The following is a 20871-nucleotide window of genomic DNA, read 5'->3' on the forward strand; positions in this document are numbered from 1 at the left end:
TAGGTAGATACGCGATTGTCTCGATTGTTTACGTTCTTTCCGATACAGGTTAGCGCCGGGGTTGCCAAAACAAACATATCGCACGGCTCTTTTTTTGTGCCAATGATACTCAACGATCAAACCGAATGTTCAGCCTCATCAAACTTGGAAAGTCTCTCGTCAACACCATCTGCTTTTGAAATATCGATGCCTCTATAATTACGAATATTGCTAACATGGATGGACTCGATGATGGTTTCAAGGGGTTTGATGAAGGTTTCAATGGATTTCCTAAAAGACTTCCCGATGATTGTGTGGAATACTCACTTTACATCATTGACTCCAAGCTAAAATCACAAAAGGATTTACTTAGCAAGTTAGAGGATGTGCGGAAAGAGTCTTTGAAGCTTTTGAAGGATCTTACTAAAGATTATATATGGCAACGGGATGGCTTTAGGGTGGAAATTAAGAATGAGAAAGGTATGATATCCACAGTGTATTGTCATGCGTCAAATGATTGACGATTCAGCAGGTTCAATGTACCTTGACGGGATTACAAATTATGGAGATTCGGTCGAAGACGAATGGCTTATTGTGTATATACTTAAAGAATTGAGCATTCGATTTCCTACATTATGGATCAAAGTTGTGGACTCCGATGGCGAGTTTCTACTGATTGAAGCTGCAAATGCTCTACCAAGATGGTTGAATCCTGAGATTGCAGATAACAGGGTAGGTTTTCTCGTCCAACATGAAGTAAGGAATAAAAGAATGAGTTCTGACGTCTTGCAGGTATGGATTCATAATAACGCTCTTCACATTATACCATTGCGTGCAATCACTGATTCCTCGATCAAAAACCCAACTGCCCCAATATCTCGATCACTTACCTTAGAAGAAGCCCACAAAACCATATCTTTAACCCCAGAAATACTCATACACTCACCCATGATCGAAGAAGAGGCATTTTATCGTTTGCGAAACTATCCGGCCCAAATTGCAGCATCCCTTCACCATGCTCGCATCACAATACCACGGAAAGTTGCTTACATACTACATCTTTGCCCAACCGCTATAGCCCCGGCAGTCGAAGCATTTTATCTTCGAGATCCAATTGCACTCAAGCCTCTTCAAACCTCCTCGTCTAAACTTGCGTTCCCTCCAGAGGATTTAGTCGCCGTCTCAACCCGATTTACAAAAGTTCTCTATGCACAACTGAAGTCGCAACAATTTTCTGCACCCATTGCATGGAAGGATATTCTAACACCGCCAAAGAACGACGCAGAATTGGACAAATTTACAAGATTAGAAATGGGAATGAAAGTTACCTCAGGATTTGAAATGCTAGTTACAGATCCGAAGAATAGAGATCATCGATCCGTTAGAGAGATTAATATACTTCTAGAGGATCTCGAGGAAGATGCTTCCAATCTTCCTAGCGACGATAAAATTCTTACTTGGAAGGACAATATGAGAGAGGATGATGAGAAGTGGCTTGATATCAATTTCGAGGACTTTGAGAGAGAGTTAGATGGAAAGAATAAGGACAAGAAGTCGGCTGGGATACCTGGAGCTTTTGGACCGGACCCCCCGTCCGGATTTGGCGATGCAAAGACTGAAGCTGATTTAAAGAAAATGGTGGAACGTTTCGAAGCTTTCCTAAACGATGATGATGCCGGTCCCGACGGTGCTGAAATGGACGAGATGGATGTCGATGACGACGAAGACGACGACGACGACGACGATGATGATGATGATGAAGACAGCGAGGAGGATAAAGATGTTAGCTTTGATGAAGTGGAATTTGCAAAGATGATGAGAGAGATGATGGGTATGCCAACGGATGACACAGATGAGCCTGCATCTCAATCCAACTTAGGAATTTCCCGCAGGGTTGAAGAAATTGATAGTGATGATGAGAATGAAGAGAGTGATGAAATGGAGGAGATACAAAAAGTGATGAAGAGGATGGAAGCAGAATTGAACGAGGCTGGGGCGCTCAATTTAGGTCCCACCCCAAGCAAAGTTGCTACCCTCTCTGGAAATGGAATGGGCACTGGAAAGGATAAGCAACGAGCAGAACTAGATGAGGAGGAGGAGGCAGATGAAGAAAGCGATGAGGAATTGGACATCGATTTTAATCTGGCGAAAAACCTATTAGAAAGTTTCAAAAGTCAAGGAGGCATGGCTGGGCCCGGGGGCAATCTACTAGGTATGATGGGTTTGAAACTACCTCGCGACGAAGATGATGAAGGAAGAAGTCGTGGAAAGAGACCTGAATAAAGACTGAACAAGAATTATAAGATATTTGACTATTGTTTGGGTATCGCTAATTACATCAAAAAATCGCTGGTATGCCTCAATTTTCATCTACCAAATCCTCGATACCAATTTTTTGCCTCTTGGAACTCTCAGCCTCCGGGGCTACAGACGAACTCAAGCTTCGCGCTCTCTTGAGCATATCATTGACTGCAACATCCACTCTTTCCAATTCTGATAACGCAGCGGTTAAATTCCTCCGGTTTTCTAACTCGCGTCTACTGCTGTCGCTTTGGGGTCGGTAGTATTCTGTCACTATTCCCAGTACAGCTCTGTAGCAGCGGTAGAGCAACAATCGTACTTCTGCATTCCCTGTGTCTTCGATGAGATCATCTTCATCACCTGCCTTCCAGCCTTCCATGAAACCTTCACTGGGATTTTCGAAAACATTTGAGAGTAATGGGTCTCCAAAGATACCTTGACTCCAGTTTCGTAGTCCTGTTAGTTTGAGACTTTCAGTCGGGATGTGCGAACTGCCTTCCTTGATTCCGTTCTCGATCATTACGTTCCGTTCACCTAGATCTAGTAGTACCAATCTAGGAAGTTTGACAGCGTCCATGCGCCAAGATAGACGTTGGTAGTGTGATCGCACTACATCGTATGGAAGCAAGACGGCCATATCTTCTCCATCGCGCAAAATTGATTCAAGTAGGGTATTGAAAGCTTCTGACCAAGTTGTGGACCCCGAGCCTAAAGGGGCTGAAGGGCGCGATTGTTTGAAGGGGTCTGGGAGGACTCGAGCTGCTGTACCGAATGTGCTGTTGGGTGATGTGAGGGAAGCTAAGCTTCGAGTTAGAGATCCGACTTGTTTGTCGATGAGGCGCCGGTCGGATAGACTGAGGTATACTGAGAGTGCAGAAAGTGTTTTTCCGGCTGTCGGTTCGAAGATTGTGTATGGTAATGCCATCTCTCGGTTATTGGATGAATGCTTGAGCATTTTCGGTATCACGTCCTCTAGTTTGATGGATGCTAAATCATTTTCTACATCTGCTATACCATTGGTATTTACGCCTTTGGATTTTTGGCTGGACGTATCGAGGAAATGTACGAGGGTTGCTTCAGAGTACTGAAGCGTGGTCTCGTGTCTCAAGAGACGAACAGCTAAACTGGGCGCAAAGGATAGGAGAAGCTTGTTATCATTCGACATGTTGAGAGTATATAGTCTGGGTAGGTGGGTAGAGGGTAATTCTTCGACACTTTCTAATTTCATATCCGGTACCACATGGCTAAGTATCTCCTTAAGACGTCGTACTGGGACCGAGTACATAAGCGACGTCTTGAAGGACTTGCCAGGGACGGCTGTCTTGTACGAAGCCATTATGAGCAGTGAGGTGGTATTCAGATATGAGGGTGAGATGTGGATATGTATGGTTTTGAGATAAAGTGGAGTCAGTGGGTTTGATCAACCTGAGGACGAGAGTGACCAAATTGATAGGGATATGATATGTATGCCGTGTTTCTGTGGTCTGGCAGTAGCTGTTCTCGGCTGCTTACTGACTCGGATAATAGCCTTGCCGGGATTCTGCCTTAAGATTATATGATATAAGGTTGGCCAGGAATATTTGGCGGCACTCTGGTCTCGTCAACTCGCTTACAGTGTGTTTCGATTGGTCTAATTGTAGTGACGAAGTCCGTAGCAACTGACTCCTTTGAGCTCCACAATACTGGAAATTAGATCTTTGGAAGATCGGCGGTGGAAGGGAGGCACAACACCCAAATTATGTGATTAGGTAGAAATATTGTTCTGCATCGAAGTATTGATGTGCAGTTGTAAAAGTAATGCTCGTGCTCTCTGGTGTTTGGGCATTGGATGCCTTGAGGTGGTACTCAACAAAATATTGGTGTCTGCGAAGAGATGCAAGGCATCCACCTCCTTGAGAACCCTGAAGTATGTTCTACGGGTAAGAAAACGTGAATTGGGTGATTTCCTAATAATGGATAATTCTTTGAAATGGGCAAGTGAAACAAATCACAAAGTTCTTGGAAATTTGTCGGCGACAGGATCGATTGTGGATAATTGTGGATGTTTGATGGACTTGAGCTGTATCGGGTATCTATTTTGTTGTTGTATAGCTAGTACTTTGTAGGTCTATCGAAGAAGAAGTAGATATAAAGTAATTCTCGAAGCGAAAAGATAGATGTCGCTTTTCCTAACGAGAAGCGGAGATTGGACGAAAAGGGTTTAGACAGTCGATTGGAGGTGAGATCAAGGCTTGTTCTTGAACGATTCTGGAATCTGGAATCTGGAATATTGGGGGAGAACTCTTCCGGGACATGGGACTTGTACGAGAAAGGCAATCTTTGAGAATCATTCATGTATGGTGACAAGATGAAATCAAATCTAGAAAAGTGGTGGAGTGCGCTTGAGGCGTGTATAGGAGGTCTTTTATTAGATAGCTCCCGCCATGGAATAATAATTGCATCTAGTGTTGGAACTTGGAAGCTTGGTTGGCAAGATGTGGAGACTTCAGGTACGGGGTGTTCGATGTAGGTAAAATTTCAAGGACTAGATCATAATGGGTAACGGGATCTTCAGCATCCCGGTCTATGTATTATCATCGATCCAATTACGGGATTGTCGAGAGTCGAGATAATGTCGATGTTGAAAACTTTGGTCCCCGAGACATTGGCATTGATGCAAGAAGATACCGATGGCTGTAGATGCAGATGTAGATGTAGATGTAGATGTAGATGCAGACGCAAAGATTGTGAATGCGGTTCGGACATGAACGAAGGAATGCGTCTATCGAACTACATACAAGAACGGATTAGACTTCGTATTTTTCTTGAGTGATTGATACTGATCAGTATTGATTGGTATTTGTGATGGTAAGTGTAGTGGCTGGAAGTGGAAGTGGAATTTGGATTGATTAGATTGGTGGGGGTACGTTAAACCCAAGGTAACATCAACAGGTACATCCACACTATCCATGACAATCCATCCCTTTCCCTTGGGTTGTGTTGTGTAGACAAGGGGGGGAGGCTCGATTTAAATTCTACGATTGGTCGGAAATAAGCGAATTTTTACATCGGGAAGGTGTAGGTTGTCTGGTTGTCTCGTTGTATGGGATTATTTGCTCGTTCATCCCCGTCCATGCATATCTCTTACCTGTCCACCAACTTGATATCAACTTTATATGGATTACGAGAGCGATTGCGAGTTACATCAGCTACTCATGCACATACATATATATACACATACACATACACATACACACACACCTACACACTACATACACAGCACTGAGTGATGCTGTAAAAGCGTTGAGACGTTTTCAATACGGACTCATGCATCGAACGCATAAATCTGAAATCCCGACAGTTCTGAGTGCTGCACTCGAGCACATGATACATACAGCACAGGAACGAAATGGGGGATCGGCGAAGGAAATTGGAGAAGAGAAAAAATCTCATGACAACGAAATCATTCAATGGAGCTGAAGTGGGTATGAGTTCCAACACTAGAAACAGATCTTTCCGTGTTGAAATCTGGACGCATAGTACGCATCGTCTCAGCACTCCACCTCCAATCATCTGTTCCGACGAGAAGGGAGAATATATTAAAAACGTGTGGCACTGGAAAAACAAGTACACGTTGATTTACGAGAGAATTGTAACCTGTATGAATCTGCTGATATACCCAGGTCGCTACTTTCAAACGGAGTATGATGTATGCTGAGAAGGTAGAAAGCCACCACTTTGTTGGAGGAGCCCCAGGTATCTTCGTCTGATGTTCGAGTATTCGTCTCATCCTACTCCCATCCATCCACCCATCCACCCATCCATCCATCCATCCATACGCATAATCATCTCAACCTTCCCAGACCACTAACAAATTAGTAACAAATACCAAATGCCAATCCCAAATACTAATAACTAACTAAATTCACCGTTCTCCTCCCAAAAAAGTCGTCGGATCAATCAGTTCCACCCTCGTTTAATTTCAGCCGATCAGGTTAGCCGCTCCCATTTCAATACTGGCCCGAGTGCGAAACCATGTAACCCCGATGGAGCGCCCTGTAACGAGGCTGCATACACCATGTATGCGTGTTTATTAGTACAAACACTTCTAAAGTTTTGGGAAATTTTGCAAAACAATTCACATGTCTTTGGTTTGTGTCATTAGAGATGGAAAGGTACATTTAGTTTCAAGCCTCCTGCATATCATCATCGCACAAAGAGTTCTAGTTGTAGATAAGGTATCGTTGTATTATATGCGGGTGCGAGAATTCAGCTCAGCTGGGTCAAAGTGACATGTTAGATAATGCAAGATTGTGATCACTAGTATAGACTTGACATATACTTGTATTGTAATATGCATTATGCACATGCAGTAGGGAGTGACGCTTGAAGTATGTCGGTGATCTGGAAGAATACAGAGCAACTTTTGATCAAGATCATGGATATCAATTTACCAGATAAAAAAATTCCCCACAGTCCACGTTTTTTTTTCACTCTTCTAGGCTTCAAGGGTAATATCTGCATTCACATGGATCAAAGTCTTGAGAAGCTGTAAATGTAGCGGTCAAACTTGTGTCCCAAGAAGCCCTAGAAGCCGGATATGCACCCTTATCCCCTGCAACGGAAGGGTGGGATTTTGGGTACGGGTTTGTTGAGGAACTTGAATGCGGCATGACATGAAATGATATGATATGTTTTATGAGTAAGGTAAGCTGATCTAAGCGCCTGTGTAGATCGATTGGTTTGAAATATGCGCAAGTATTCAAATAACCGATTTTGGTATATCGTATCCTTTGCGTCACAAGGAACATTTGCACATCTCATCTCTGGAAAAGGGTAACTGGTATAGGTGATACAAGGTGATGCTAGTAATCTAAAACAATTAACTGCCGTTTGAGTCCTCGGGTAGAGCCCGAGTCTCGTCTGTAATTACGCTTTCGGGCGTAGCTTTTGGTTTGGTATCTGCTAGTCCCCCAGATTTCAAGCTCGTTGAAGGTGACTGGAGCTCGTAAAGGTTATAGCGCTTAAGCTTTTCCCAGTCATCTCCAACGACACTCATACCACAGATAGTCTAGCCAATGCAAGTTAGCATGTTGATCTCTGCATTTGTGGGTTTTGCATTCGTTACCTGGTAAATCTCGATTATTATCACTTTGTCTGGCTTAGTGAGGTTGACTTTATGATTGCCATCCACCAGAGATGCGACCTGTTTAATCACGGCATCCCGCTTTAATGTGCTGTGGTTGCGTATCGTGGGTCGAATAGCATACTGTAATGCAGTTAATGACTGTTCGGCCAAACCTCAAACAATCCAATCAAACTTTGAGGCTAGAACTTCAATGTCGTAGCAGCACTATACGCAAAATAGGAAGACGTACCGAGTATGCAGCAATCTCTTCTGATTTTGCAGCTCCTCCAGCAAGTCGGAAATGAGCACCTAGCACGGCTTGTCCGACTTCTTCAATACCTTTTTCCGTTGCTTTTCCAATGATTGACATTGGTGTTAGACGATTTACAAACCTCAATTTTCTCACCCCACCCGATGCTGCATCTTCACACATCCTGTGGACGAGATCGGCCGGGTCTATTGGCGACCGTGTTTTGAAGAACAGCACGCATTGAATATCGAGGTAAATCGCTGAGAAAAGCTTCTCTGCAGGATCTTTGTGCGCTGCAACTTCTTTTCGGATGGATGCTTCAATATCATCAACTGATTCGGTAGCATCTTCGTCTTCCTCATCACCCTTTTCATTGCTTGACTTCACGGAAATACCATAGTACTTCTCAGCAGACTAATCGCAATTTAGCATAAACCGGTTGAAGTCTGGGGCTGAGACCTGATAACTAACCTCCTCGAGCAGACTCCTCAGCTCCTCTGTCGCCTTTCCTTCTTTGCCCTTCACGCACGTTGCCCAAATACCTTGGTCGCCTGGTTCTATCTTTCCACCGCTCTTAGAGGCCATTTTAGTTTGCTGGTGTGGAGTTTGCCATTTGCCATTTGAACCACCCTGCATAAGAAGTCAGAGGAATTTATGAGAGACCAATGAGTCAAATTGAAACACAGGTTGTCAAACCCGAGAGCCACTTTGAAGTTCTACAGCAACTCCGAATCGAAAAATTGACAGCCTGTTCAAGCTCTCTTCCACGATGTCGCGACAACTCATTGGTGATGAAGACAGAAACCATGGTCTTGTCTGCATGTCTTGGAGCCATCACGAAATTTGAAGAATTCTCTGAGGTAGACCTGATGGAACAAAGTCTTTGGTAGCCAACCTCGCCGAAGTATTAACACTCTCAAGCCGAAGACTTCAACCGAAATCAATACTCGTTCCTTTCTCGGCTGCTAGCAAAACCATCACCAAATCCACATCCATATCCAATTGCTTCGATGCGCTTCTCTTTTGTGCTCACCCCAAAAGTAAACCCTCCATGAATTCAGAATTAAAAAGGAAACCCACATACCTTAGCTCTCTTCCCTCCTCTATTATCCCCATCTCTCGCATCTCTCGCATCTCTTCCGCTGCCTCCAGACCTTTCTTTCCTCTTATTATTTGAATCCGCCATATGCTCAACTCGCGCCTATCAAATTATACTCTCCGGCTTGATCTTACTTCCAATCCCACCTTACTTCTACTATTTATCAGAAGAGGACGCGAATCTGTTGTTGTTTCAATACTTGTCCGGCGTTGAAGATCACGCCGCCTAAACAAAATGGAAAATATCGCTTAGTCAGGTAGTCTAAAATACCCCACTTCGCCGCATTGGGGTAAGGTAAGGAATGAACTGTGAATTGGTGGGAGTTTTGAAGATGAAAAGCAAGATTTGCATTGGGATTTTGAAGTTGAAAGTTTCAATTTTCTGCATTTGATCACCTCCCATGATATTCTTGTACCCTGATTTCACTCCAGTATATCGAACTCATGTGTCAATCCCAAGGTTACCTTGATGCATTTATTCGACGGAATCACACCAAGCAAAGCATTACAATTTCTTGTTCTAACGGATGCAGCAGAGAAGAATTTCATTATTTCATTATTTTCATTGTCCTAACCGGATACCAGATCCATACGCGCTCAAAGCCCCAATCATTTTAATTTCGAAGCTTAAAATATTATTTAATCCTTTGCGTTGTTCTTCGCACTCGCCTCAGCCGTCAAAACCAATGCTCTTGGAGCATCCTCCTTTGGAATATACAACTCCACAAACTGCAGGCAGTCCGCAGAATTGAACTCTTTGTTAGTGAAAAGCTCGTTGACTTGGTCTTTGGTCTTAATCTGGTGAAGCTTGTATTTGCCTTCTTTGGCACCGAATGCTGGGACCAGATCTTTGTTGTTCCAGGTTGCAATATCGTTGTATTCTTCTTCCATGCCGTGAATGAATCTTTCAATGGTATAGCCATCATTACAGATCACAAAGCTTGATTGATAATTAGCCATAAAATTTGTTGAAAGAGGAACCAAGGTAACTTACATAATAGGTTTCAATCCAAGGCGGATCATTGTGCTTACTTCTTGAGCCGTGAGCTGGAAACTACCATCACCAACAAACAAGATCGTTCTACTGTCACTTCCAGCGTCTCTGGCGGCCAGTGCAGCACCTTGGCAAGCACCAACGGAGTACCCAATACTGCCCCACAATACCTGACTGAGAGCTGTAACTCCCTTTGGAAATTTTGTTTCCCAAATGCCGAAATTAGCTGTTCCAGTCTCGGTAATGACAATATCGTTCTCCTTCAAGAACTCGCCAGCCCTAGGCCAAAACCATGCTTGGGTGATGGTTTCTGAGCTATCCTCGTTTGCGGTAACCTTGTTTTCCATTTTGGGCCCTGGAACGGCAGAGAGCTTTCGAAGGTCAACCTTCTTGATAATCTTCTGCAAAACTCCGCGCATATGAACGCCTGGGTATTCAGAATAACGAACGGCAATTTTTGTGCTGTGGAAGTCAATTGTGTTAAGTTGAGAAGTTTTATACGAAAATCCGGCGGTGTTGAAGTCACTCTTGATAGCGCCAATCGTCAAAATAAGGTCCGAAGACTCGACTCGGTGCTTCACATCTGGATGACTACCACTTCCAGCGTAAACACCTCCATAGTTTTCGGAGGTCTCGTCGACAGCACCCTTGCCCATTGGAGTGACAAAGACGGGCAAGCCAGTCTTTTCTATTAATCCGTGCACCTCTGGGATGACCCTGTGTCTAATAGCACATGCATCAACGAGGATGATAGGGTTTTTGGCGGCCTCAAAATACTTGAGAATTACATCAACGACGTAATCCTCCTTATCTGGGTCATTTGAAGGTAGAGACAAGTCAATGGGCGTCTTCAATCGTTCTCCTTCTACCTTCTTCTGAACCATGTCTGTTGGCAGTGTAATGTATACCGGCTGACTATGGACCCAGCATTGCTGTAACGTATGGTCGATCAAGGCAGCCGCTTCGTGTGGATCATTGATTTTGGCCATTGCGCAAGAAATCTCCTTTGACATATCCGCGAAAACATTAAAGTTTCCGTTTCCAAGTGTATGATGCAAAAGCATGCCATCCTTTTGCGAAATTGTTGAAGGGGTGCCAACTATATGGACAATAGGGACTCGTTCGGAGTACGCACCGGCGATGGCATTGATCGCCGAGAGCTCTCCCACACCGAAGGTAGTCATGATTGCTGAAATTCCTTTCACTCGAGCATAGCCATCGGCAGCATATCCTTTAAAAAGTTGTCGTTAGGCATGAAACATTGGCCAATAGAGGAAAACTAACCTGCATTCAACTCGTTGCAGTTGCCAACCCATTTCAATCCAAGCTTAGGAATGTAGTCAAGAGCAACCAAATTGTAATCTCCTGGCAAGCCGTGAACAGAGTCGATTCCGATTTGCTTCAATCTCGTGAATAGATACTCAGCAAGATCCACTGGGGATTTGAGAGATTCAGTCCTGAGATCCACCATGTTGATTGATATTGGCGGGGTAATTAGAGGTAGTCCTTGAGAGATGTACGGCGGTTTAAATGTTTAACTTGTTCTCGTGGAATGGTGTATGAAGAAATATTAAATAGATGAGCAAGCAATGAAGTTCAGAAATTAAATACGCAACCGGAAGGAAACCCCTCAGTCTTTATAATGATTTGTCTTTGGCTTTGGACAGCCGTTTCTGCCGTCGATACCGACATCACCCATCATCCATCAAATCACCCCACCAAAAATGACGTTTTGTTTTGGTGAGCTCTTATGAGACTTGAAGCTGCAACTGCAACTGCAAAGCATGATTTTAACTTCCGCCGTGGGCTTATTAAGTAAGCCACGCCTTTATTTCATCCATACAGATCTACTCGTAGGACATTCAGATCCGGATAACGAAGGTTGTTCGTCAACTCAACGGCTGGATGATTTCACGGGCAATTGAATAAGGTTATCGAAAAGTGGTCTGATGGAAGATACGAGTATCATGGTGCATGGTAAAGAGGTTGAGAAATTCAATTTGCCGGTTTATGTAGAAAGAGGTTTGGTGTGATAGAGCATGACCATCTAGGTGGTAAATGAGGAGCAAATGAGACGCCGTATTGACTGCATGAGAGTGGAAACTGGATTACGATGTACAGGAGAAAAGTGGATAGATAGCTCGAGGCTCGAGAGGGTCATCATGGACTAGATGGCATGCTTCCAGTGGCTTCGTACTAAAGATTTTAGTGTGCTGTTATTGGTATCAACTGCAGCCTGCCATCTCATTCCTTGATCTGAAAACCGATCGTTCCATGAGAATTTCCCAAGTTCCGCCGCTGGTTAGCTCACTGTCTCAATCTCTCTCGATGAATCAAGAGCTTGGCAATGTTTGCAGGTAACGTTCAAGTATAAACAATGATTGTCTTGTTTGATACCGAGCATTGAAGAATGCATTGTCTTGGTGTCGTGGCTTTTTGGTCTTGCTGCAGACTGTCTACTTCGTGCCGGCAGTCTCATGCTCTTGAAGGACAGACCTGCGAACGGGATAGATAACAGTAATATTGGAACCGCTTAGAATTTGTAGTTTGCCTCACGTCATGATCAGTGTATGAACGAACTCCTTTAACCAGGCCCTCGTAAAAGGCCAGGTGGATGGGAAGGGAGCGGCACCTCCTGTGCCTTTTTCTGGTCCCACACACATCTTCGTTGGTGAATAGGAGGTAGAGTGAGAAACGAGCTTACAGCTCACCTACAGGCACACCTTAATGAAACCCCATGCATGTTTAATATTGATCAATTGATTGATGCTCCGCTAGCCTCCGGAAGCCACTGCCGTGGAGACAGGCCATTTGGATAGGGCATCGCAAACAACGTGGAAGACACGCCGGGAAGGGAGGTCTCTTCTCAATGAGAACCGAGGTGTCGTGTTGCTCACACTCGTTGTTGGCCCTCTCGAGTACATGGATGAGTATGCGCACATCAGATGCAGTGCGTGCCGGTAGAAAGGTGTCTCGATATATGGGGTGACTGGTCCTCTATGCCCTACCCGCCTATCCGCCTACCCGCCGCGATGCCTCTCTCTCTCACAATAATAAAGTTGGGTAGTTGCACTGTTGCCCTGCAATTTTGAAACACACAGAAAACCCAGATGTGGCTGGAGCAAATCAAATTCTGCTGATAATGGATAAAAAAATCCAAGCGGGGGGGAAGTGACTGATTGTCCGGTACTTAATCCTTCTGTTCGTTCTCTACCCTACGAGCAGACTAGGGAGTGCGAAATCTCTAGCCTTATTTTCCAAGTTCCCCCATGCCATCTATGCCATGCCATGCCATGCCATGTACAAGACTACCAGGTAGAGAGAGAGGTATTGATAATATGTGCCTTGGTCCTACACGACAACCCTGGGAAAATAATTATACAACCCATCTACAGAAATTGTTTACATGAAATTTAATCCTTTCTTTTGGCTTCGTTTTGCTCTTCTTCTAACCTTTCTTTCATAAGATTACGAGACACAGTATAACAAATCTAGTCCTCGAATTTGCGACAATCGCCCGGCGCCTATACCCGTCATACCTTGGTTGGCTATCTTTGCGAAGTCTACATTCCAAACAAAGGCCAGCGTTGCGATTTTCCAATATCCTTTGGACTCGCTCAAATTGATCTAAACATGCGCAGGCGACCATGAGCCAGCGTCCCCAAAGCTCTTCCACAAGATCAAATACAAGCTTTTTAGACCCAAGTCGTGCTGTGCAGGCCTCACCTCGAAACAAACCTTCGAGCAACGAGCTTACAATCCCTGAAAGCAATTTACTTCTCAACAACGTTCCGACTTACGCGGTGAGTAGCTCTGCAAGTCTACTTATTCCTACCGCCTACGGAACAGGTTCATCTTATCCTACAATTGTTGCGTCGAGCTCCCCATCGCGACCCAGAGCTCATTCTGCGGCGACCAACCCGCAACCCCCTTCTCTGTATTCGCCCGCTACCCATTCTCGTCATTCTACACGGTCTGGTTCGGATATCTCAATGTCGTATCAACCGGGAAGATATCAGTCGGCCGGCGACCAAAGGCAATATGGGCTCCCTCCACCACCTCCCATGTCCCCGCCATCTCAACCGCATATGAACCAGCTGAACTTGAACAATATACCTCCACCACCGCCTCGAAATAACATACCTCCACCTCCACCCATAGTTTCGAATAACTGGCAACAGCCACAGCAAACTTGGCTGGTCAATAATAATAGACCATTTCCTGGGCCACCGGCTAATCCTCCAAACACAAGCCAATACCACGCCTACAATCCTGGCCAGCACCACCAGCCTGCGCCTTTATCGATAGGTCAGTCTCAATCGAATAGTGAGCAAATGTCAGCAACATATATACCGCGCGGAGAATCATTTGGACCCGGTGTTGGGATACCTGGCTTAGGATGGAGCAGTCAAGAGAACTATAGGGATAGTGCGGACTTTTCTGCCGTGTCGGACAGCTCAAGGGGAACACCATTAGATGAGAGCAATTATTACAAGGATCGATCATATCCATCGCAGACACCTCAACGGTTCAATAACATTCACCTCCCGGAGTATGATTCCCCAGGCCCCCCTACAGCAACTATAGCGAATCCACAATTGTCCTCGGCCACCAATAGAGGCTTGACAGCAACGTCAAACAATTCACATCTACATGCGTCCGGTAATAATTCGAACACGCCAATCTCACCGAACGACGCGGGTTCTCAATGGTCCATGAATCGCGTTTTGTTATGGCTGGCTAATAATCACTTTTCTAATGATTGGCAGGAAACTTTTAAAGCATTGAATATATATGGCTCTGTATTCCTCGAACTTGGCAGTGTTCATGGTGGTAGAGGTAACTTTGGAATGATGCATCAGCAAGTATATCCACGGCTAGCAAAAGAGTGCTCCAGTAGTGGAACTGGCTGGGATCAAGCTAGGGAGCGTGAAGAAGGAAAAAGGATGCGACGTCTGATCAAGGCTATTGTGACTGGGAAAAGTCTAGAAGGCACCAAGTCGTCACAAATTCGGCGGCAATCATCCGCAGCTAATCTTATTCTTGCAAGGCCCAGTACAGAGAGCAGTCTGGATAATTTGTCTTATCATGGCCGTGGAAATGGAGCTTCTATATCTACACCAAACACAGCCAATGACGATGATAATAGTCCTGGGAAACAAATGTCTACAAGCTCTGGTCAAGTTGTAGGAACGAGAAGACATTCGGGAAGAAGTACTACTATGCCTATTTTGAGCAATATCAATACTGCAGAAGACAGCGATTTTAATAATAGCCGAAGTGCTCATCGAAATGTTCTAAAAAATATTGATAGTGATGGCGCCCGGCGTCATAGTCCAAGCGCTAGTAATGAACTCAACGAAGGAAGTTTCAAGCCACAACCTCTGCGCCTGGATGGGAGTCCGAAGAGCGGTAGCCCTGCTGGGACATTTGCAACGCTTCACACACCGGTAGGGCAAAATCTATCAGCTTCGCCTCGTAGTGCTGTATTTGGCCATCGATCAAGCAATAGCACCGATTCTATATCTTCTAGCCAGGCGATTTACGGATCCGGAGTGCCGCCGGGTGCTAGCCAAGCACTCAGAGGTGGAATGGGAGGGGCTGTAGGTGAAGTCAGCCTTGTAAGAAACCAAGATACTCGAAGACATGGTGTTGACGTATCACGCCCTTCTCCCTTGGATGGTGAGCGTTCCGCAAGCTCAGAACAACCCACATCCGCAAGAGAATCGAAAGGGTTTCTCAGTCATTTTAAAGGGAAAAAGCGACGAGGAAAAGAAGATGGCCTAGCCCCATCGCCCGACGACCAGAATCTTGATTCCCCTACTAGCCCATCCCTTGGATTTAAAGCTGCACCTTTCTTGGGCAATGGCAGGATTAGCAACTCTAGCGAAACTTCATTGGACCGACCTTTGTCCACATTTTCCGCGTCAGAATATGATAAATTCGCTCATGGAAAGGGATATCGCGGGGTGCGATCTACGGGGAGGAATTTTGTCTTGGCTACTACGGACGGGTGGAATTTTCGTCTCTGTGATGTCACTGAAATTGATAATGCGCAAGATCTTAAGGCTACGATATGTTCTAATTTAGGCGTTCTTGACTCAGACTTCACCCATTTTTATCTTACAGAGTTAGGGAAAATGGAGCACGAAGAAGCATTAGATGATAATAAACTTCTCTTTTGCAAAAGGCACAAAGCCGATCAGTCTGGTAACCTCAAATTTTTTGTTAGAGGAGCAACAAACTCTGCAATATCACTGCCTGCCTCGCAATCCGCAGGTCACGGCATGAACTTTACGACAAAACTAAGTGGACTTTCTCCTATTTTACCCCCAACTGCGCCTCTCGATGAAGAGGCTTATGCCCTTTTAAATGGAAACAGAAGACGATCCAGCTCATCGCCGCCCACATCACGCCAAAATACGGTCAAGGGGGGTACTGCACCACACAAAGACAAGCCTGCACCCACAACTGAAACACCAGACGCACTACGTGAGCGCCTAATGGCGTATAGAGCATCACACTTGGGGGAGAGAGAAATACCAGAAGCGGATAGACAAGCGTTTATAGCAATGGCATCAGCAGAACACAAAGCTGAGATGGACCGAAGACAGAAAGAGTATCTGGCGAAAAAGAAAGCAAATAAAGGTACACCAACTTCCGCGGATGGTGCTTTGGGTATTGTTGGTCGCAATGTTGATTTCGACCAACCGAGACTCTCGCCTTTTGAAGATAAGAAGCCGGATAATCTCTTTCCTCAAAGGAAAGCCCCACCAATCCCTGGAGAGTCAGCTACTTTGATCAAAGCCAATTCCTTGAGCAAAAAATCTGGTAACCAAGCTCGTCTATCATATGAAAGCGTTGAAAGCGAAAGTAAACGTTCATCTGGAGGTGACTCAAGCGAAGGCTCTAACACTAAACGGAAGCCAGTTCCGGCCTCACCTGTTAATCCGGGGGGTATTGGCGCTGCTCTGTTCGTTATGGGAAAAGGCTTTTCATCATTAGGATACCCAACGAGTGCTGTGTCACCGGCCAAAAAATCGCCTCCGATCAATACCTCTGAAAATTATGGCAAAAATGCCATGTCGACAGTTGATCACGGAACCACTGGATCTGGCAGAAGCAGTCCCAAATCTAGTGGTACACCGGGTAGTGTTACTTGGGGCAGAGGTGATACATCATTCATTATCCCCGATTATGCTGGTGAAGAAGAAAGCTTATCGGCGAGCATCGCTATGTCTTTGAAAGATTCTAGTAACGCTGCGATAGCCAGAATGAAAGAAGAAGAAATCCTAAGAGGGCCTTCCCCTCGTGCCATTAGTCCGAATAGTGCTCAAATGTCGGAGCTTACCACGCCTGGAAATCGAAAATCTTACGGTCCTAACCTTGATTTCACCGAAGCAAGCGTGGTGTTCGATAAACCCCCCCAGCAAGTAGAGCAAGAGGATTCTGACTCAGATTCCGACTCCGGTCTTTTTAGTATACCTATACAAAAGACGCAGAAAGCTAAGGAGGGTGCTAGTGGAGATGACTCTTCTGGCATTTCCAAGCGACCAAGTTTGACTGTCAAAACCTCAAGGGCCAAAAAGGGCCTTTCCGTATCGTGGGGCTCACCTCAACAGGACAGCTCATCCTCATCCAGTCTTCCAAAACCCCCTGATTTTGAAAATCAGCGTAGAGATGAAAATGAGCGGACCATTGAAGAAACTGAAGAAGAAAAACAAGCAAAAGTACTCCGGAGACGATCTTTTGCTCGAACCGATACCTGGGCTCCCAGACCTCCTGAAGAGAACATTCTCCTCAACCTAGAAGACTTCTTTCCCAATCTCAATGTAGATGAGCCAGTAATGGACGAAGGTGTTGGTGGGTCCCCACCAGTTTCTCCTATTGCAGAACAAGACACAGTAGATTCAGCTGCAACTACGACACCTTCCATGTCTTCGCTATCAGTTACCGGATCTTCCATGCTTTCTACGCCTAGAACGAGCATGTATGGCGATGGAGATACGCTCGGATCAGACGAATCGACTCTAAAAGCACTCGAAAGACCAGGCTCCATGCAGAGTGTTGCGCAACGCAATATTCGTCGCTCTGGCGGCTTGGGCCGAATGAAGTCGATTCGTGAAGTGGCCAGAGGAGCCCACGAAGCAAATAAGCGTTATACTTCAGCAACTGTTGCTCCACAGAAGGGCGACAAGACTTCAAGCATGATCCAGCGTCGGAAAAGTACCAAGATGTTTGGTGCTAATATTGTTCAGATTAAACCTCAGCGTGGTAGCCTACTGATTCCTCAGGTCCCACAAGACACAATACCTAAACGACAAGCCACTTTCAGGTGGTTTAAAGGTCAACTAATTGGAAAGGGTACTTACGGACGTGTTTACCTGGGTATGAATGCTACAACTGGAGAGTTTTTGGCCGTGAAACAGGTTGAAGTCAACTCTAAAGCAGCTGGAAATGACAAGGAAAAAATTCGTGAGATGGTAGCAGCACTAGACCAAGAGATTGATACCATGCAACATCTTGATCATGCGAATATTGTTCAATATCTTGGTTGCGAAAGAGGCGAGATGTCTATTAGTATCTTTTTGGAATATATTTCTGGTGGTAGTGTAGGAGGTTGTCTTCGAAAGCACGGCAGATTTGAAGAGACAGTCGTCAGCTCGCTAACTCGCCAAACTCTCGATGGGTTAGCATATCTTCACCGAGAAGGTATTCTTCATCGTGATCTTAAAGCCGATAACATCCTACTCGATGTTGATGGAACGTGCAAGATTTCTGATTTTGGTATCTCAAAGAAATCGGACAATATCTATGGCAACGATGCATCCAACAATATGCAGGGATCCGTGTTTTGGATGGCCCCTGAGGTCGTTCGGTCACAAGGTGAGGGTTATTCGGCGAAGGTGGACATTTGGTCACTTGGCTGCGTTGTCCTAGAAATGTTGGGTGGTAAACGACCTTGGGCCAAAGAGGAAACTGTAGGCGCTATTTACAAACTGGGAAGTTTGAGTGAGGCACCGCCAATTCCAGATGATGTTGCCCAAGCCATTAGCCCTGGAACTTTAGGTTTCATGATGGACTGTTGGACTATGTATGTTTCTATCATCTGCAGCATTTTAAGTTTCTACTAACACCATGATGCAGTATTCCAAGCGAACGACCAACAGCCGAAACTCTCCTTACCCAACATCCTTTCTGTGAATTGGATACTCACTACAACTTTCTGGACACAGAACTTTATGCTAAGATTCGCGGCACATATTAATTGGACACGCGGCTTTTCCGCAAGACCTGAATTTTCACAAACTACCTTCCAAGACATTCATCACCTTCAGGATTTCAGTTAATATTAATTAGGCTGAAGCATAGATCTAATCTATGCTTCCTCAGCCTCTATATTTGCATGATCTGGTACTATTTACAAAGCAAGCGGTACGATTTTGGGGGTGCCACACTGGCTGTGGGGGAAAAAATGCTGTACTTGATACCATCTCCTTTGTTTGTATTGTTTTTTTTTTTTGGTGCCCCGGTGCTTATGCGAGGGATATATGCGAGATTCTTGGATAAATGAATCGGTCTATTTACGGTCTGTATGATTGGTCAGCACTTGCACAATATGGAAACAAGCAACATGATGCGAAAGGGGTCCTGTATATATAGTACGATTCTAGTGAAATGATGAGGTTTACATGATATTCTCGGGTCGTTGTTTTGAGGGAGACGGCATACATCTGGATATGTTGCACGTTGCAAAACGGTGGATAATCTAATGAGAAGCATCAAATGTAATCCACCTCCCCAACAGGAGCTTCCATCCATGGGAGCTTGCAGTCATCACGTAATTCACCACTATATTTGTACCTAAGCGTCAATAATCAGAAATAGCTATTCGACATCCTATCTCCCCCTCTTCTTTGGACTTTCCCTCTCCACGAGCCCTTCAAATAGCCCGTCCCTCTCCCTTGTAAGATCCCTCAACTCCATTCTCAAACTCTCCAGTTCCAGTCTCGCCAAATCGATATCTTGTGGTAAACCATGAAACGCCTTAACTTGCATTTCCAAATCCTTCACTGTCTCCAGCCACTCTTTGAATTTCTCTTCTTCAGCTTTGATTGTTTCTACTGTTATCTTGGACGTGGAAGAATTGGACGAGGAGGACAGGGCGGCCATACGCTCGCGGATTTCTGGAAGTTTGCCTGTGAGAATTTTAATTTTGCGCTGGAGGTCGAGAGTCTGCTTTGGTAGGTCATTGGACGCTTGATAGGAGGGCGATTGAAGGGAAGCGATGAGTGTAGTCAGATTGGTTAGTTCCGTGGCGAGGGAACGTTGGAGAGTAGCCACGCGTGAGGTGGCTTGAGAAAGTGTGTAGGATGCTGTTTGCAGAGAGAGTAGTTTGCGGCCGATAAGTTCAGTTGACGGAGTGGATAAATTGAGGGTTGTGGATAAAGATGAGAGACTTTCGAGAGCAGTTTGGCCTTCAGGAGTAAGGGAATCTTCGAGGGTGTGCAAGAGCTCTGTATTTGGGTCATTATCGAGGGAGGTTTGGATGGCGGTGAGAGCGTTTTCTCGAGATCGAGCCAGGAGTTCTTGTTCTTCATCTGCTGTCTCATTGAGTGAGGCGAGAGAGAGGAGGGCTTTGAGTGTAGAGGCATTTCGTTCGAAGGCTGGAATGGGTTGATTTGCGAATTTGATCAAGAGCCAGCTATCAATATATGACCAGTCTTTAGCAGCTGCAAGTTGCTGGCGGGCAACTGTAGGTGAGAATATCGTGGCGGGCGAAAGGTGAGACATCTTGAATGTAAGTCGATTTGCGGATCCAGGAGTCGAAATATGAACCCTAGTAGGGGAGGTATTATCTGTAGGGAGTTTTGACTTTAGAGCTATTGGAAAAACTATAATATTTGTCGTAGATTCGAACGAGTGAGACTTTACGATCTCAGGGAAAATTGTCCTGGTGACTTCGGAGAAGAATTTGGGCAAACAGAGTCCTGGGCGCCTAGATAAACCCAGGTGTGCGATGAAGATATATTTTTGTATAAAGTGTTCATGAACAATGCCAACAAGGTGAACAAGGCTGACGATACGCTAAGCAAGGGTCTGACGGAAACGTTGCCTAATTAGGCTAAGACTCTGGTTAAT

The 20871-nt window shown here is 45.1% G+C and overlaps 6 protein-coding genes across 6 annotated transcripts; 2 read left to right on the forward strand and 4 right to left on the reverse strand.

The window, feature by feature from the left end:
- The first annotated feature begins 114 nt into the window (after positions 1-114).
- Positions 115-2294, forward strand: BCIN_02g06550 (hypothetical protein). The gene is made up of 3 exons (XM_024691457.1): positions 115-459; positions 512-711; positions 772-2294. The coding sequence occupies exons 1-3, from the start codon at positions 216-218 to the stop codon at positions 2260-2262; spliced, it is 1935 nt and encodes a 644-aa protein (XP_024547228.1). The 5' UTR covers positions 115-215; the 3' UTR covers positions 2263-2294.
- On the reverse strand, positions 2278-5141 carry BCIN_02g06560 (hypothetical protein). The gene has a single exon (XM_024691458.1). It carries the CDS (start codon positions 3614-3616, stop codon positions 2339-2341), a length of 1278 nt encoding a protein of 425 aa, XP_024547229.1. The 5' UTR covers positions 3617-5141; the 3' UTR covers positions 2278-2338.
- A 1844-nt stretch (positions 5142-6985) lies between these two features.
- Positions 6986-9014, reverse strand: Bctan1. The gene is made up of 5 exons (XM_024691459.1): positions 8722-9014; positions 8109-8267; positions 7638-8051; positions 7388-7528; positions 6986-7330 (listed from the first exon to the last, which is right to left on the reverse strand). The coding sequence occupies exons 1-5, from the start codon at positions 8821-8823 to the stop codon at positions 7142-7144; spliced, it is 1005 nt and encodes a 334-aa protein (XP_024547230.1). The 5' UTR covers positions 8824-9014; the 3' UTR covers positions 6986-7141.
- Positions 9015-9202: 188 nt separating this feature from the next.
- On the reverse strand, positions 9203-11625 carry BCIN_02g06580 (hypothetical protein). Its single transcript, XM_001550524.2, has 3 exons — positions 11014-11625; positions 9730-10960; positions 9203-9675 (listed from the first exon to the last, which is right to left on the reverse strand). The coding sequence occupies exons 1-3, from the start codon at positions 11198-11200 to the stop codon at positions 9375-9377; spliced, it is 1719 nt and encodes a 572-aa protein (XP_001550574.1). The 5' UTR covers positions 11201-11625; the 3' UTR covers positions 9203-9374.
- A 1323-nt stretch (positions 11626-12948) lies between these two features.
- Positions 12949-19098, forward strand: Bcbck1. Its single transcript, XM_024691460.1, has 2 exons — positions 12949-18823; positions 18877-19098. Exons 1-2 carry the CDS (start codon positions 13377-13379, stop codon positions 18995-18997), a joined length of 5568 nt encoding a protein of 1855 aa, XP_024547231.1. The 5' UTR covers positions 12949-13376; the 3' UTR covers positions 18998-19098.
- A 452-nt stretch (positions 19099-19550) lies between these two features.
- BCIN_02g06600 (hypothetical protein) lies at positions 19551-20778 on the reverse strand. Its single transcript, XM_001550521.2, has one exon. It carries the CDS (start codon positions 20521-20523, stop codon positions 19630-19632), a length of 894 nt encoding a protein of 297 aa, XP_001550571.1. The 5' UTR covers positions 20524-20778; the 3' UTR covers positions 19551-19629.
- Positions 20779-20871: the final 93 nt, after the last annotated feature.

The sequence above is a fragment of the Botrytis cinerea genome, chromosome 2 (assembly GCF_000143535.2).
Source record: "Botrytis cinerea B05.10 chromosome 2, complete sequence".
NCBI classification, from domain to species: Eukaryota; Fungi; Ascomycota; class Leotiomycetes; order Helotiales; family Sclerotiniaceae; genus Botrytis; species Botrytis cinerea.